We start from the raw sequence: 17,526 nt of genomic DNA, 5'->3' as shown, positions 1-17,526 counted from the left end.
CTGGATGCTTCCAGGGTCAGGGGGCTGACGGGGTCCAAAGAAAGCTCATTCCATCACTGGGCGAATCTGAACCTGAAGAGCCAGGATGTGCTTCTGTGTAACACCCACCCTCGTGTTCTCACAGTTTCAGGCACCAGAAGAACCAGATAAGGAATCAACTCTCCTCCTCCTGGGTCCTGCCTCCAGCTCCCTGCCAGCGGAAATCCAGGGCAAAGACACCACTGAGAGTGTGGTATGCCATCGGCGTGCTCTGGGGGTGCCCACTCAAGCACGTCCGCCATCCAAGAGGCTCCAGGGGCTCATCATGGAAACTGTTAAAACTGCCCAGGGTGCCACAGAGCTTTTAGGAATGGTTCTGGGACTCCGACTGAAAACCATCCCAGGGACCGCTCAGGGAGGCCCCTCTGGTCTCTTTGTGGCTCTCTGGAGAACCAAAGCCCAGAGTGGCCAGACCTGGAGGGCCTCCTTCATCCAGGCCCAGGTCTCTCACCACCCACAGAGGGGAGGGTGGTCCTCCCGCCCTGGCCCCTCCTGCTCTCTCGTTTGCCAAAGTGGCCACTCCCACTGAAACCCAGCAGGAGCCTGTGGGGCTCCTGGGCACCAAAGTCTTCTTATGTGACTGTTTTCTTCTGTGCAGGAAACAGCCTTCAGCCTCCATGACCTTCCCTGAGGTCCAGAGTTGCTAATCAGGGAAGGGAGGGGTTGCAGAGACAAGGGAGGCGTGGCCAAGAAGCAACAGTGGACGCTTGGGGTGGGGTCCTGGCTCCACCTCAAGGGAGGCACAGAACAACATCTTTGAACTCTTTACAGAATTAAAGCGGTAGTGTTGGCCTCCCCTGTGGCTCAGATGGTAAAGAACCTGCCTGCAATGCAGGAGGCCTGGGTTTGATCCCTGGATCAGGAAGATCCCCTGGAGAAGGGAATGAAAACCCACTCCAGTATTCTTGCCTGGAGAATTCCATGGACAGAGGAGCCTGGAGGGCTACAGTCCATGGGGTCAAACAGTCCAAATAGTCGGACTCGACTGAATGACAAACACACACAAAGTCCAGGCAAGAATACTGGAGTGGGTTGCTATATCCTTCTCCAGGGGATCTTCCCAACCCAGGGATCGAACCCAGGTCTCCGGCATTGCAGGTGGATTCTTTACCACTGAGCTACCTGGAAAGCCCACTTACAGACGGAAAAGTCCCAATAAAAGGAAGATGAAGTATTTAATGAAGCATTCTTCATTTCAGAGGGAAGGTCACAGCTTGATAAGCTCAAGAACCACAGAAACTCATCAGGAGACCACCTAAAGCCAGATTAAGGAAGTGCACACCCTAATCTGATCAGCAACCCCACCCTTGAACCACTGCTATAAGTAAGTGAGTAAGTGAGTAAGTGAAGCTCAGTCGTGTCCGACTTTTTTCGACCCCGTGGACTGTAGCCTACCAGGCTTCACTGTCCATGGGATTCTCCAGGTAAGAATACTGGAGTGGGTTACCATTTCCTTCTCCAGGGCATCTTCCCGACCCAGGGATCGAACCACTGCTATAGAACTCCCCAAATCCTCCTGGGTTGGGACACACAGTTTTTGAGCCTGCTATGTCCCCTGATGAACTATGGAATGAGGTTCGTGACATTGTACAGGAGACAGGGATCAAGACCATCCCCATGGAAAGGAAACGCAAAAAAGCAACATGGCTGTCTGGGGAGGCCTTATAAATAGCTGTGAAAAGAAGAGAAGCGAAAAGCAAAGGAGAAAAGGAAAGATATAAGCATCTGAATGCAGAGTTCCAAAGAATAGCAAGAAGAGATAAGGAAGCTTTCCTCAGCGATCAATGCAAAGAAATAGAGGAAAAGAACAGAATGGGAAAGACTAGAGATCTCTTCAAGAAAATTAGAGATACCAAGGTAACATTTCATGCAAAGATGGGCTCGATAAAGGACAGAAATGGTATGGACCTAACAGAAGCAGAAGATATTAAGAAGAGGTGGCAAGAATACACAGAAGAACTGTACAAAAAAGATCTTCATGACCCAGATAATCACAGTGGTGTGATCACTCATCTACAGCCAGGCATCCTGGAATGTGAAGTCAAGTGGGCCTTGGAAAGCATCACTAAGAACAAAGCTAGTGGAGGTGATGGCATTGCAGCTGAGCTATTTCAAATCCTAAAAGATGATGCTGTGAAAGTGCTGCACTCAATAGGCCAGCAAATTTGGAAAACTCAGCAGTGGCCACAGGACTGGAAGAGCTCAGTTTTCATTCCAATCCCAAAGAAAGGCAATGCCAAAGAATGCTCAAACTACCGCACGATTGCACTCATCTCACATGCTAGTAATGTTCAAAATTCTCCAAGCCAGGCTTCAGCAATATGTGAACTGTGAACTTCCTGATGTTCAAGCTGGTTTTAGAAAAGGCAGAGGAACCAGAGATCAAATTGCCAACATCTGCTGGATCATGGAAAAAGCAAGAGAGTTCCAGGAATACATCTATTTCTGCTTTATTGACTACGCCAAAGCCTTTGACTGTGTGGATCACAATAAATTGTGGAAAATTCTGAAAGAGATGGGAATACCAGACCACCTGACCTACCTCTTGAGAAATCTGTATGCAGGTCAGGAAGCAACAGTTAGAACTGGACATGGAACAACAGACTGGTTCCAAATAGGAAAAGGAGTGCATCAAGGCCGTATATTGTCATCCTGCTTATTTAACTTATATGCAGAGTACATCATGAAAAACACTGGACTGGAAGAAACACAAGCTGGAATCAAGATTGCCGGGAGAAATATCAATAACCTCAGATATGCAGATGACACCACCCTTATGGCAGAAAGTGAAGAGGAACTAAAAAGCCTCTTGAGGAAAGTGAAAGAGGAGAATGAAAAAGTTGGCTTAAAGCTCAACATTCAGAAAAAGAAGATCATGGCATCCGGTCCCATCACTTCATGGGAAATCGATGGGGAAACAGTGGAAACAGTGTCAGACTTTATTTTTTGGGGCTCCAAAATCACTGCAGATGGTGACTGCAGCCATGAAATTAAAAGACGCTTACTCCTTGGAAGAAAAGTTATGATCAACCTAGATAGTATATTCAAAAGCAGAGACATTACTTTGCTGACTAAGGTCCATCTAGTCAAGGCTATGGTTTTTCCAGTAGTCATGTATGGATGTGAGAGTTGGACTGTGAAGAAGGCTGAGTGCTGAAGAATTGATGCGTTTGAACTATGGTGTTGGAGAAGACTCTTGAGAGTCCCTTGGACTGCAAGGAGATCCAACTAGTCCATTCTGAAGGAGATCAACCCTGGGATTTCTTTGGAAGGAATGATGCTAAAGCTGAAGCTCCAGTACTTTGGCCACCTCAGGTGAAGAGTTGACTCATTGGAAAAGACTCGGATGCTGGGAGGGATTGGGGGCAGGAGGAGAAGGGGACAACAGAGGATGAGATGGCTGGATGGCATTACTGGATGGACGTGAGTCTGAGTGAACTCTGGGAGTTGGTGATGGACAGGGAGGCCTGGCGTGCTGCGATTCATGGGGTCGCAAAGAATTGGACACAACTGAGCGACTGAACTGAGCTGAACTGATGTCCCCATTTGCCTGGCAAAACAATAACGCTATTCTTTTCTACCTCACTCAAAACTCTGTCTCTGAAATTCAAACTGGCACCTGTGTACAGCGGCCGAGTTTTCGGCATCACCACCGAGCCCATCCAGACCAGTGTTGGGGTAGAGGGAACCTGGGCACCAGGGTCACCCCAAATGCTGGCTTCCTGGCTTCATGAAGAAAAGGACGGTCTCCTAGGAAGGACAGATCCTCAAGCAATTAAACCCCCCTCCTCTCATTTGCCTTCCTATCCGTGATCTGTGTCAACGTCCCCAGGGCAAGACAATCTTGTTTCCCCAACAAAACCAATTATGCACATCAGGCCTCGGGATTAACTACCAGGCACAGGGTCGGGAGCCAATCAAACCGGGCGGGATGGGGGGACAGGAGGAGGAATGGGGGAGAGCCAGGAGAGAGGCTGGAGGCCGTCCGGCTTCGGGGGTGGCTGCCTCGTGCTCACTCTTCCACCTGCCCTCACTGAGACCCGAGCCTCTCTCTCTCTCTATGCTCCCCTTTCTCCCCACTTGCCGTGTCCTGGGGAAGCGGGCCCGGCCAGCCCACAGCACCATGCAGGGCCATAGCAGGAAGCGGAGATGAGTCCAAACGCCCAGGGGGCCCCACTTCCGTGTTCCCCCTGAATTTCCCTCCCGAACAGAATCTATCCATCACTTATGGATCCCGGGTAGTCACATGCCACAGCTCTCTGTTGGACTCAGGCCCCTCCAACAGCTCCCCTGAGACAGCAGCATCTTCTTAGTAGGGAGCAGGTGGGGATCTGGTCACAGCTCACGCTGGCACTGAGCTCCTCTGCCCCGTCCAAGGCTGCCTGGACCACCCTATCGGGGCGGCGCCCCCAGCCCACCCTCCAGCCATCCTCTGCTGCCTTAGCCGGCAGATTCTTCTCACCCCAGGGCAAGGGTGCCTTGACTCCCCCCCGCCCAACCTCCTGCAACTTCCGCCTTCCCAGCCCCCCTGTAGCCCTGGCCCAGAGCGTCCCTGAACTGCCATCCCAGCCCGCTCCCCCTTCAGGTACCACTGCAGGACACGGCAGGACCCTGGCAGCGGGAGGGACGGGGCGGCGCGCTTGCCTGTACTCCAGGGAGAACCTGGTCAGCTCCCGATTGTTGTGCAGCCACTTGAACTCCAGCGGCCAGCTGCCCTCGGCCATGCACGTGAGCACGAGGCGGTTGCCCTCCAGATGCACCTGCGTCCGCGCCGGCTCCGTCTTGAAATAGGGGGGCACGTCATCTGCGGGGAACAGAGACACCGAGGCGCCGGTTACCACTTCTCACCTGCCTGCAGCCGCTCACCTGGAGCCCGGCCTCTGGGAGGCAGACCGGGCAGGCGCAGCGGGGAACGGGCGAAGGTCCTGTGCCCAGGAAGGGCCGGAACTCAGGTCAGGGCTAGTATGCAGAGCGAGTTCTCCCCGCCTGCCTCCTCCCAGAAGCCCCTGGGCCCACCCCTTGGCTCCAGGACTCATGGTCTCTCCCCCCTCAGGATCCCCATCCATCCGACATGCTTTGCTTCTGGTTTCTCCTTCCAGAGAGGGAGGAAGGGTGGGGGGAGCACTTCTGCACTTGAGCCAAAGGGAAAATAAACGTCACATGGGAAAGGGGGAAAAGCGGGCGTGGATAAACCGGGAGGCTGGAGCTGACACACGGTACTACTAAGGCCTGACTGTGCAGCGCAGGGAACGCTGCTCAGCGCTGTGATGACTCACACGGGAACAGAAGCTCAGAAAGGGTGCACACCTGTAAACGTATAACTGATTCACGTTGCTGCAAAGCAGAAGCTAACACAACATTGTAAATCAACTGAACTCCAACAAAAATTAATTCTAAAAAGTAATAAGATAAATATCTCAAAGGAAACAGGGATAGGACCTCTTGGTCGGCAGGAGTGGCAGGTGATGGGCGGCCTGAGTCCTGCTTCCCAAGGCTACAGGAAACCCTTCCAGGCGCCAGGGGCGGGGTCCCTCTAGCGGCCACCCCCCCTCCATCGCCAGGCTGCTTGATCTTCCACCCGAGGTTGTCGGCCAGCCTGGCTTGACCTCGTCACTGACACCAGGTTGGCTGTGGGGACAGAAGAAATGCCACTGCCTGGGCTGTGGGCGTGGGGTACAGCCCTTGCTCTAATCTCTTTCCTATCCCTTTGACCCGACTCAGCCCAGCCAAGCACGAGCCCCCCACAGCTCCCCTTGACACAGACAGTGCACGCAGGACCCCAGGCTTCAGGGGATCACTTAGACCAAAAGCTTTGGGTGGAAACAGAGGCTTTCTGTCTTCCGGCCAGTTGGAAAAGGGGCAGAAGTGAAGTAGACGAAGGGGTTGACCAAAGAACTGGGAGACGCAGCAAGGGGGAGAGGGCCTCCACGCCCACCCTTGAGCAGCCCGGTGTTTGAGGGGAGGGGCTGGGCTGGGGGAGGGGCCTGCGCTGGAAACAACACAGGGGCCAAAGCACTACTAGGTTCTGGGTTGTTCCAGGGGCTTTAACATCCTCTCACGGATCTAGCTCACAGCCAGACAGGATCCAAATCCACCTTTCAGAGAGGGGTTGGAAACCCGCCCGGGGTCACACAGCTGGAAGGCAAGCAGCCAGCCCTGCAGGCTGAGCACTCAACCCTGCACTTGGCCATGAGGGTGAAATGGAGAGGAAGATGGGTTTAAGGCACCCACACGCGGACTCGACGCCTTTGCGTCTGAGAGATGGGGGAAGCGAGCTCCAGGAAGCACTGTGCACCAGCTCATCCAGCGAGCACACTCTGTGCGGGGGCTCTGATCACCTGCTCTCAGGGGTACGGCCCGGGGACCCCGCAGCCCTGAGCTGCAACCAGGGCGAGTCAGGTCCAGGCCTGAAAGTGAAAAGTGAAAGAGAAGTCGCTTAGGCGTGTCCGACTCTTTGCCACCCCATGGACTGTAGCCCACCAGGGTCCTTGGTCCATGGGATTTTCCAGGCAAGAATACTGGAGTGGGGAGCTGTTTCCTTCTCCAGGAGATCTTCCCGACCCAGGGATTGAACCTGGGTCTCCCACATTGGAGGCAGACACTTTACCCTCTGAGCTTGCCAGACCCAAATCCAAGCACTTTCCACCCATCACCCTGCCTGAAGGGTGGGCAGTGCGCAAAGCCAGAAAGCTGCTGGCAAATCCGGCACTGGGCACCCGACCTCCAAGCCTTGTGGGAGAGGGGTCCCGGCACCACACCCTGTCTGTGCTCAGTTGCCTGGCTGTGGACACGCATTCACCTCTCTGAGTCTCAGTTTCTCCATCAGGAGACACAGCAAGAGAAACAGCCACTGCGATATCTTAAGAGTTAAATGAGATAGTGTTAGTCACTCAGTCGTGTCCAGCTCCTGGCGACTCCATGGACTGTAGCCCACCAGACTCCTCTGTCTGTGGAATTCTCCAGGCAAGAATACTGGAGTGGGTTGCCATGCCCTTCTTCAGGGGATCTTCCTGACCCAGGATTGAGCATTGCATTGCAGGCAGATTCTTCGCTGCCTGAGCCACCAGGGAAGCCCATTGTTAAATGAGACAACAATTGTGAAAATTCTAGGTCTGTGCCTGGCCCAGAGTAAATGTTCTGCAAACGTTCATTTCTTTTCCAACATCAGAGAACTGGTGTTCCTGCCAGGGAAGGAGGTTCCATCACCCTCAGCACTGGCTGATGCCCCAGACAGACTTTGGTCTGAGAGTTAACGACCCACTAGGAGCCCAGACAGTGAAAAACACAAGGCATTATTCTTCAGGCCTCAGATATGGGACCAGCCAGAGAAGAGAAAGGGGCACTTGTCTGGGGTCGGGAGGCAGCGACTCAAGGGCGGAAGGGAGTGAACCCAGCTGCGGCCTGGCAGGCCGGGTCGGGGTGTGTGCAGGGGCTGGGGAAGCAGGGCCCCTCCTGCATCCCAGGTGGAATCTTTGGAGGATCAGTGGGGCTTGGTGGCCTGGATTTCCGCTCTATCCTCTCACCCTCAGATTTAACCAGGGTTGGGCATCCTTGGGTTTCAGATAAGTTTACGCATTTGTGACAAAGCCTCAGTCTGAGCTTATGCACAGACGGATAACTCAGGACAAGCCGAATGTCGGCTTGGGGCCCAGGTCCACCAGCTGGCTGCAGAGATTCCCACCCAACCCCAAGGTCTCTCCATCTTCACTAGAGACTGTGGGGAGTCTTCCTGGAACCCCAACCCTGCTACAGACCCTCCCTGTGGGGGCCACTGGAGGGCAGGCCGGGGGTGGTCCGATGGCGGCTGGAGGGCAGGTGCAGACGTGCAAGGGGCGCACCCTGGACCACCCTGCCCTCGGCCTCTCTCCCCGGGCGCCGGTGTTCCCAGCCCGGAGCTGATGCTGCTCACTGGCACGTCTGCCCATCACGCGTAACAACGGGCATGTGAGCACGCTGCCTTAAAGACGCCGAGGCGGCGCCTCTCCTAGAGTGTGTCCTGAGGGGCTGTCTGCCACCCCTGGTCCCCCATTTCTGGGGTCCTCATGCATCTCTGGAGCTGCCGAAGGGCAGAGAGGCAGGCAGGCCCTCATTTGCCAAGAAAAACGATCCCCCACCCTCGGAGGCAGCCGGCTCCTCTCAGTTTAACAAATGGGCACATTCGCACTTCAAAGGCGCATTCATATTCTCCAGCAGCTTTCAAGAGCCCTTTGAATCGCGTTCTTAAAAACCCTCTGTTAGCTCCTGTCATCCCTCGTTTGTTTTAAAACAATAACGCTCCCAGCCCCCAAAGATCAGATCCCTTGGAGGTGGGCTGACTCAGAGCCAGAGGAGTCGGTGGGGGAGGGGGGGTGGGCGGCGGGTATGTTTGCACACGCACACGGGCACACGCACCCGGCACCCACACCCCAGGCCTCTGCCACCCGGCTTGTGGGTCATGTGCCCCCCACATCCGCAGTCGCCAATGCATTCCTCAGGCTCTCCTAGGGGCGCCAGTCTGGAGCCAAATGGCTTCTGCTTGGATGGGCTGATTCCAGAGGCTGCTGGAGATAATGACTTGAGGGAAGAGGGGAGGTGGGGCATTAGCCTTTCCTGAGAACCTGCTGGGTACCCAGATCAGAGCGTCTTCCCTCATTCCAAGCGATCCTAACAAGGCCTCCTGGCTGAGGCCAAGGCTCCCTGCCCCAAGACCCTGAGATGCGGCCACACCTCCTTTTCCCAAAGATGAAAGGGCCCTCATGTCGGGACTCACGTCGGGATACAGGGATTTGGGAGGGAGGCCCATGCAGAGCTGAGAGCAGGCGTGGCAGTGAGTCCTGCCAGCCTGTTTTCCTAGATGGGCCGGCCCTGCCCCAAGGCAGGGGGGCTGGGAGTGTGTGAGCTGTGGCAGGAAAGACTGATGGGAAAAGGATGCTGGTGGGAACAGCGTGTGTGTGTGTGTGTGTGTGTGTGTGTGTGTGTGTGTATCTCTGTATGTCTTTGAGCATGTGTCTGTATGCATCTTTGTATGTATGTATGTATGTGTTCACATGTGTGTCTGTGTATTCACGTGTCTGTGTGTTCCCATGTGTGTGTGTTCCCATGACTGATGCATGTATATCTGTGTGTCTGAGTGTGTGTGTGTGTCTGTATGTCTTTGAGCATGCGTCTGTATGCATCTTTGTATGTATGTGTTCATGTGTGTGTGTTCACGTGTGTGTGTCTGTGTGTTCACGTGTGTGTCTGGATGACTCTCTGATTGCATGTGTATCTGTGTATCTGAGTGTGTGTGTGTGTCTCTGTATGTCTTTGAGCATGCGTCTGTATGCATCTTTGTATGTATGTATGTATTCACGTGTGTGCGTCTGTGTGTTCATGTGTGTGTCTGGATGACTCTCTGATTGCATGTGTATCTGTGTGTGTGTGTGTGTGTGTGCGCGCGCGCGCATGCACTTATGTGCAGGAAAAGATTTCTGCATCGTGGCTGCACAGGTGGGTAACACAGATCATTGACCTTGGGCAAATGACTTTGACTTTCTGCATTTCAGTGTCCTTAGCTGTAAACTGGGGATATGTTTGTTGTGAGGCTTTAATTAAAAAACATAAAGTGCTTAGGAAAGGCAAGTGACTGGTGTGTGCTATGGGAGAGGCAGTTATTACTACTCTTGATCATATAGGCAGGGGGGCAGATCCCCTGGGCGGGGAGAGCTCATACACTCTTAGCAGGGGCCAGTAGCCTCTTAACCTTAGTTCTGGGATTGTGCAGTACACAACTTGGACTACTGTACACGACAGCCCTGCTAGCCACATTCTCAGTGGGGAAGGGATAATGGAGAGTGGAGAAGGGTCGACAGAATCAACGTTCCACAGATGTCATTCTCGTCAACTCTTCCTCACTTTGAAAATGTACACATGGAAGATTTCTTAAGCTAGACAAAATGATTCAAAAATTCACACTGAAGAAAACCACAAAAGAATAGACAAGGAAATTCTGAAAAAGAACGGCAAGCGGAAGAGATTAGCACACATACCGAACTATATCATAAAGCTGCAGTCACTAAAGCAGTGTGTTCTTTTTCAAATGGACTGATGAAGCGATGAACCAGAGTCTAGAAATACACCCCAGTATATACGGGATATTTAAGAGAGGGTTAAAGTAGAATTTCAGGTCAGTGGGGAATAGATCAATTATTCAACAAATGGTCTTGGAGCAACCAGGATGCCATTTGAGGGAAAAAAATCAAGCTGAATCTACTCCTCACACTTTACCACAGAATAAATGCAAGATGGATCAATGTTTTAAACAAAAACAAATGAAATTCTAAAAGAACTAGGAAAAATCACAGGGGCTTAAAAATACACAATCTCAGCAAAGCAAAGAATTTGCCAAGTACTTTCTAAGTACTAGGCAAACTCCAGAAAGTCATAAAAACAGATTGATACCTTCAACTCTATAAAAATCTTGCATGGATAGAAAAAAAAAATACCCATAAACAAAAAGCAACAAATGACAAACTGGGGGAAAATATTTGCAACTTCTATCATGGACAAAGAGCTCATTTTCCTGATATAAAAAATATTCTCATAAATCAATAAGAAAAAGATGAACAAACCAACAGAAAAATGGGCAAAGGATATGAACCGTTCACAGAGAAGAATTACAAATAACTTGGAAACACAAAGATGCTGAACTTTGCGATAAGAGAAAGGCAAGGCAAACTCAATAGGATGTTTTTTTTCCCTATCACTTTGGCCAAGATTTGAAAACACGATAAAACCCTGGGGCTGGCCAGCCTGCGGAGATCCAGGCCTCATGCACACAGCTTGGCAATTCCATCAAAACTAAAAATGCACCCCTCCATCCACCAACTCTTTAAGGAATTTCTCCTTCACACACACACACACACACACGCGCAAGTGACAGCTTTGCCAGGGACACTGTATTTTTGTAACAGCGAAAGCTTGGAAATGACCTGAATGTCTGTCAAGAGGGCGCTGGTTAAAGAAATGATTGCACCTCCAAACAGTAGAATTCTCTGCACCGAAAGGCTCTGGAACAAATCCTGAGACCTACTGTTAAGTAAAAACAGCAAGGTGTAGAATGGGGTGTGTAATTGGCTATCACTTGGGCACACTTTTTTTCTTCAAGGATAAAAATAGATTTGCTTGTACAGGCACAGGCTTCTTCTAGAGGGTCACGTAAGACACTGGGCTTAGTGACGCTTTAGGGAGGAGAACTGGGGGACTGGGGCTGGGAGGGAGGGGCCCACACTTTTATTCTGTGTCTTTTCGTAACTTTTAGAAAGTGTTTTAAGCTGTTGCTGTTTAGTCGCTAAGTCATGTCCAACTCTTTGCGACCCCATGGACTGTAGCCCTCCAGGCTCCTCTGTCCATGGGACTTCCCAGGCAAGAATACTAGGGTGGGTTGCCATTTCCTCCTCCAGGGGATCTTCCTGACCCGGGGATAGAACCTTGCTGCGTCTCTTTTTCTAGAGCAGGCTTAGAGATTCTAACAGAGAGCACAGCTACTCGTATGCTTGACCAAAGATGCGTCCTCCTCTGTCGGGGATGGCTGTCCTCTTTGACCAAGTGTGCGGCTTCAGGAGGGACGCATGTAGGGCGGTGAGGCAGGGGACACGGGCCTAGCCAGCCAGGTCAGCTGAGTCACCCCGGTGATCAATGGGGGTGACGGATGTTGCAACCAGATCACCCTCACATCCCCGAGTCTCTCTTTCCCGGCAGGCAGGTTCTTTACCACTGAGCTACCAGGGAAGCCCCACTGTGCCCTATAGGTATGGATTATTTATTTATAATCAGCTGGTAAAGAATCTGCCTGCAATGCGGGAGACCTCGGTTTGATCCCTGGGTTGGGAAGATCCCCTGGAGAAGGGAAGGGCTACCCACTCCACTATTCTGGCCTGGAGAATTCCACAGAATGTATAGTCCATGGTGTCACAAAGAGTCAGATACGACTGAGCGACTTTCACTTTTCATTCATTCATAATCAGATGTATGCACATAGATGCAAACACGTTTGTGAGTGGAGAGGGTGCGCGGTCACGGGCAGCCCAGCTGGCCATGCAGGAGAGGGCGGGTCTTCCGTGTGCCCGGGGCTCAAGGGTGTGGAACGGCTTGGGGCGGGGAGGGGGGTCCCTGATCACCAGAGCCTAAGCTTCCTCTCAAGGAAGAGCCACCAAGAGAGGCAAGCAAGCGGCCTCAGTCCTGGGCTTCCGCCTAGTTCCCCAGACAGGGGCCCCTGGCCGCCTGCTCCTCCGAATTCCCACTAAACACCCCCACCGTCATTCTTCCACTGCCAGCGCCAGGCGGAATGGTCCCACACAGATGCTTATCGCAGCTTTAACCTCTCCCCTCCCTTCAGCCCCTAGCACAATAAGGCCATATTTCTCTGGAGCCTACCCTCATGTCTCCTGGGATCTGACCTCCCAGCCAGCTCAGCCCTGGGAAGCCCACCTTGCCTGGAGCCAGACCCCCGCCAGCTGGGAATGCCAGCCAGGGTGAGGACCTCCACTGGCCACTAATGCTGCTGACTGGCCAAAAGATGTCTGTGTGCCCTCCAGAGCCCGCTTCATGGGGCACCAAGCCTGGACCACGCCCTCCCCAGCTCTGAAAGACCCCACAGCCTCTGCTACTCAGCCATCTCGACTTCTCTGGAAAGCTGGGGACAGGGTGCAGGTTGGGATTCCTGCAAACTTCTCACCTCACCACCTCCTAGCCTCTGCACTAGGCTAGACTGACCTCCGTGGCCCTGGATTGACCTTTGTCCTGGATTGACCTTCGTGGCCTCCTAACTGGTCCCCGCCCTGGATCTGGCTGGAGCGCAGGTCAGAGGCGGCGGCGGCCCCCAGCGGGCCCCTCTCCACCCTCCTCTCCCCACACTTCTATTCCTGCTGCCTTGATTTCACACGATCGCGCGAACTCCCCACACGTGAAGGAGTCCATCGCTTCAGTTAAGGGTCACAGGGACTTCTCAAGCCAGTGCTACCTTTGTTCCCATTTTACAGATGAAACTCAGGAACACTCGGTCATACGACCTAGCCACATAGACGTAAACCCAGATCTGGCAGGCTTCACAGTTTGGGATCTTTCTGTAGGCGACATGGGGCCTCCCTATGAGCTGTCCCACTCTTCACACCCCGACCTGTGGCCTCACAGGGGCTACGTGAGGGATGGTGGCCTCTCGGAGGGATTGGAAGTCACAAGCAGGGGCTACACTGGCTTGCTTTCAATGTCGTGGCTCAGGCCTACATTGGGGGTGAGGGTGAACCAGATGGGCTGGCCAGGCATGGGTCCAGAGGATCCTGGAAGGATAATAGGCCACGATCGCCCAGGGAAGAGCAGTCCACCTAGGGGTGAGCGTTATGGTGGGCTTGGCTAGTGTGGTGCAGGCAGGGAAGCCTGGGGATAAGACTTCAAAGGGTCCAGAAGATGAACAGATGTGGGTGGGAGGGGTCAAGTAAAATGAGGCAGGGCTGGTGTCCTGGGGGCTTCTTGGAAAGGAAAGGCAGACCTGGGGTCCCCATCTCACAGCTCTGCTTGCCACCCAAGCCCCCAGGCGCACCCCTTCCCAGGGGGCTGGCTTGAAGGTCCCAGTGGAAGACAAGAAACTGAGTTTAAATGCCCTTTTTTCGCCAAGTAAAGTGTGACCTTGAGCACAGTAACCTCCCCAGCCTTACTGGTCTGTTCATGCAAGAGATTCTAACCTCTGCCCCAGAGGCTCCTGGGAGAACTAAGTGAGCCAACGTATGTCAAGTTCAGAACACAGTGCTTGACCCCTATGGATGCCCCTTCTTGCTCTTCAGGCCCCTGGGGGTGATCACAGGAGGAGGAGGAGATGGGGAAATGGGGTCCAGGGGTAATATCACCGTCCCACCTATTTCCCCCTGACTTGGTCGCACCCCCTTACAGAGCCCATTGTCTCCTGAATGTCCCAAGTCTGAGCTTTTAGAATTCAGCTCCCTTCAAACTGGCTCAAGAGCCAAGTCTGGCTTCGGGATGGCTTGTTAGGCCCTGAGCAAAGGTTTGGGACTGGGGTAGGAGCAGCTGGAGCTTCTGCACCACGCCTGCGATGCCTTTTCCTCTGAAACCCAGGTCAGGGACGTGCTGAGCCTGGGAGCTGCCAGGGTCGGGGCTCAGGAGCAGGGAGCTGGGGCCCCTGAAGGGCGCCATGCAGAAGTCTGTTTGAGCCCCGCCCCCTAGAAATGTTCGGGGTACACAGGCAGCAGGCAGATGCTAGCAGGCAGACAGGGGATGCCAGGCTCCCCAGCTGCTCTTCTCACACCCCGTGCCTGACGCGCCTGCCTGCTCCTGCCCCCCCAGCCCCTTGGTCTCTCCCCTCCAGCTCCCCTTCCCCTCCCTGCTTCACCCACAAATGAGATGCTAATTTATGCCCCTTTCCTGTCTCCTAGCAGATGCCTGGCCCAGCTCAGCCCAGTGCTGCCTGCATGCCAAGTGCTTCATTAGCCAGGAAAGAAGGCCCTCGCCCTCCTTAATCTAATCCTCACCGGTGACCTTCAGGAAACCGGGCACCTCCTGACGTTGGGGGCCTGGGAAGGCGCGGCAGTCAATTACACCTCGGTCTCCACAGCTGCAGCCGAATGGATTTCTCGCTCAGAAAAGCGTGTTCAAAAAGCATCTAATGGAACGGATCATCAATTTGTTTGAATACACATCTAATCTGATTAAGGAGGGGCCCAGCCACCAGGGTAGCCAGGGCAGCTGAGCCTCGACACGGCCCTGGGGAATGGTGAGCAGGGCGGAGGGGCCCAGCCTGGGGAAAGCAGGGGGTTTGTGTGTCCCAAGCACCCCGCCTCCATCTCCCCAGCTGGCCGGCCCACTGTACATCAGCCAGAGAGTCTCCCTCCTGCCTGCTCCCTCTTCAGGGCTCAAAGAGATGGGCTTCGTAACTTTCTTCCTGATGTTCAGCGCCAGGGCCCCCAGACGTCTGGGCTTACATCCCTTACAGCAGGTAAGACACAGACAGGGGCTGCACGCGTGGTGACGCCCAGGCTAGTGTCTTCCACGGGAAGATTGCGGATGGGCCCCTTCACCTCCCGGGCCCCAGAGCTGGGCGGTGAGTCTGACCTTCAGGAGGCCCCAGAGCCATGAAAAAAAAAAAAAAAACAAAACCAGACACGGGAACTTGCGGTTGAACTTGGCCAGGCCACCTCCCTCTCGAGAGCTGATATTCTTCTATGTTCTTCCCACTCTGCAAGTTCTGGACAGTGGGTTACAAGCCGGGCCCCTGGCATGGGGTTACTTGGATCTGAGTCCTGGCTCAGCTTGTCGTTGTTCAGTCCCTCAGTCATGTCGGACTCTTTGCGACCCCATGGATTGAAGCCCACTAGGTTCCTCTGTCCATGGAATTCTCCAGGCAAGAATTCTGGAGCAGGTTGCCATTTTCTCCTCCAGGGGAATCTTCCCAACCCAGGGATCAAACACGTGTCTTCGGCATTGGCAGGTGGGTTCTCTACCACTGAGGCACTTGGGAAGCCCCCTGGCTTGACTGCTTTCCAGCTACGGGACCCTGGATGTCTCTCTGTAACCCTTCCGCATCTCAGAGTCTACAATGGAAAAAGGGGATAATAGCGGTGCCTACCCCATGGCCTACGGAGAGGGGTAAGGCGTTCGGCCAGCACCTGCACGAAGAGCCCACACGAGCTCCTATTATGCCTATTATTACTTGGTGTAACCTCTGCAAACCCATCTCACAGTCGGGGGGCCTCCCGTGGAACCACACAGGTAAATAACACAGGAGCTCTCCCAGCCTTGCATGGAAAAAAGATGGTTCTCATTTCCGATGGGTTTATTCTGCAATTAACAGAGGGGAAGGGAGCCCTGCCATACATTTCAGCTGCAGGGTTCAAAGATTAAACTTATACCATTGATTAGAATGCTTTTATCTAACGGTGCTATTATCATTTCAGGGTATTCAGATTCATTAGAGCTATAAAAATGGTGAGAATAAAATTCTCCCTATCTCCTGGAATCCCTCCCAAGAAGCTCTGTGATGCCACATGGAGGACGCTTGTCTTCCCCTTGGTGACCCTGAGGTGACTCACTTGCAGCAATTTTCCAGCTTCACAGCTGGAACTTAAGACAACCCCGCACCTCAGGGTGGGGATGAGGGGCTTGCCAAAACTCAGGTTTAGGGGTCAGCTGCCTGGCCAGGCCCCAAAGACACTTGTTCCCCCTGGCATCAGTCACTCCTCCAGCTGCATCTCTTTAAGAGGTGAGCTCTCTCCATCGAGTGGGTACCACTCTGACCTGCTCCCCTACGCTCCGGTGATGGAGAAACGCCCACCTCCCACAGGCCTGGGGAAGCCAAGAACAAGGGCTAGGCGGCTTGGAGATGGTTCTGGGAGCTCACAGCCGGTGGAAGCCATGTCTACCACAGCCAGCGACCCCTCCACCAGATGCAGGGTGCAGAAGGGCTGGGTGTCCTGGGAGCAGTGGACAGTGGTCCTAAGCTTCACGTGGCACATCTCCCAAGGGTGATCCCCCTTTCTGCCTGCTTCCTGCCCTTGAAAAACGCCACGACCTCAGGGAAGATGGAGCCCTGGGCCTGAGGACGGGCGTCTGACTTAGCATCAGGACTGACCGAGAGGGGAGGCTGGGCCGGGCAGCTGACCTCCCTGCTCCCACACGGGCGCTTGCACTGGTGCTTTCTGCCCGCCTCGCCTTCGCTGGGATCAGGCCGGGGCTGGAGGCAGCTCAGCCTTGGGAAAAGGGAAGAGAAGAGGACACGTTTGTGGCAAGCCTAACGCACGCCGAGCTCCCTGTCTTTTCTCATTTAACCCTCACGGCCACCTGTGGCGGGGGGCGGGGGTGGGGGAGCTTACGCTTCCTGCCCCTTTTATGACTCTCATCAGAGGAGACCCGTGACCCAAGCTTCAGAGCCGGGTTTCGAACCCATGGCTGCCTGCCCTCCTGCGAAGCCTCCGAGGTCAGCGCTGCGCCTGGATCCCAGGGAAGGAGTCTGCGGCGGGGCCTGGGAGGGGGAGGGAAAAGCAAAGCCGAGAGCCTGCCTCCGTGCAGAAGCTGCGAGATGGAGCCGCCGCCGGGAAGAGCACGCATTCATCAGGCTGCTGACCCCGGCGCACCGGCGTTTTGTGGCGCGTAACAAAGACTGCGGAGCAGAAAATTGGAGTTCAATTTGCCGTCCGTCCCGTGCAGCGTGCAGCCCATTCCAGCCCCTGGCAGGCACCTCCGCACTTCATCATAAATAATAACACTGCGCGGCTCGATGGCCCTTTCAGCAGTTACAGGCCCCGAGCAATTTACAAGCTGGATGATACACGGGGGCCTGCACGCGCCTGCCCGCCGCGCACGTGGCCCCTCCCCAGTCACCTGCACGGGCACACGTGCCAGCGTCCTGCCTGCTGCCACTGCCTGGGTGTCGCGCCCAGTGGGAGGGAAACAGACCCTGGGCAGCCCTGAGCATTTCCCTGGGCTCCTTCTAAGGCCCGGTCATCGGCAGGAAGCACCCCCCTC

At 54.2% G+C, this 17,526-nt stretch overlaps 1 protein-coding gene across 1 annotated transcript in view; it reads right to left on the bottom strand.

Annotated features, from left to right (window-relative positions):
* Nucleotides 1-15,341, bottom strand: part of SDK2 (sidekick cell adhesion molecule 2) — a 161,183-nt gene extending 145,842 nt beyond the window's left edge. Inside the window, exons 1-5 of the mRNA XM_068977528.1 lie at nucleotides 15,241-15,341; nucleotides 14,538-14,620; nucleotides 13,247-13,334; nucleotides 4,888-4,964; nucleotides 4,684-4,843 (exon numbers count right to left, since the gene is read on the bottom strand). Coding sequence (XP_068833629.1) covers nucleotides 4,684-4,843; nucleotides 4,888-4,964; nucleotides 13,247-13,334; nucleotides 14,538-14,620; nucleotides 15,241-15,341 — 509 coding nt within the window. The remainder of the gene's footprint in view (nucleotides 1-4,683; nucleotides 4,844-4,887; nucleotides 4,965-13,246; nucleotides 13,335-14,537; nucleotides 14,621-15,240) is intronic.
* Nucleotides 15,342-17,526: the final 2,185 nt, after the last annotated feature.

The sequence above is a fragment of the Capricornis sumatraensis genome, chromosome 8 (genome assembly GCF_032405125.1).
Source record: "Capricornis sumatraensis isolate serow.1 chromosome 8, serow.2, whole genome shotgun sequence".
In the NCBI taxonomy this organism is placed as follows: Eukaryota; Metazoa; Chordata; class Mammalia; order Artiodactyla; family Bovidae; genus Capricornis; species Capricornis sumatraensis.
Note: the sequence above shows the minus strand (reverse complement) of the source record. Positions and strands in the feature narration are given on the sequence as shown.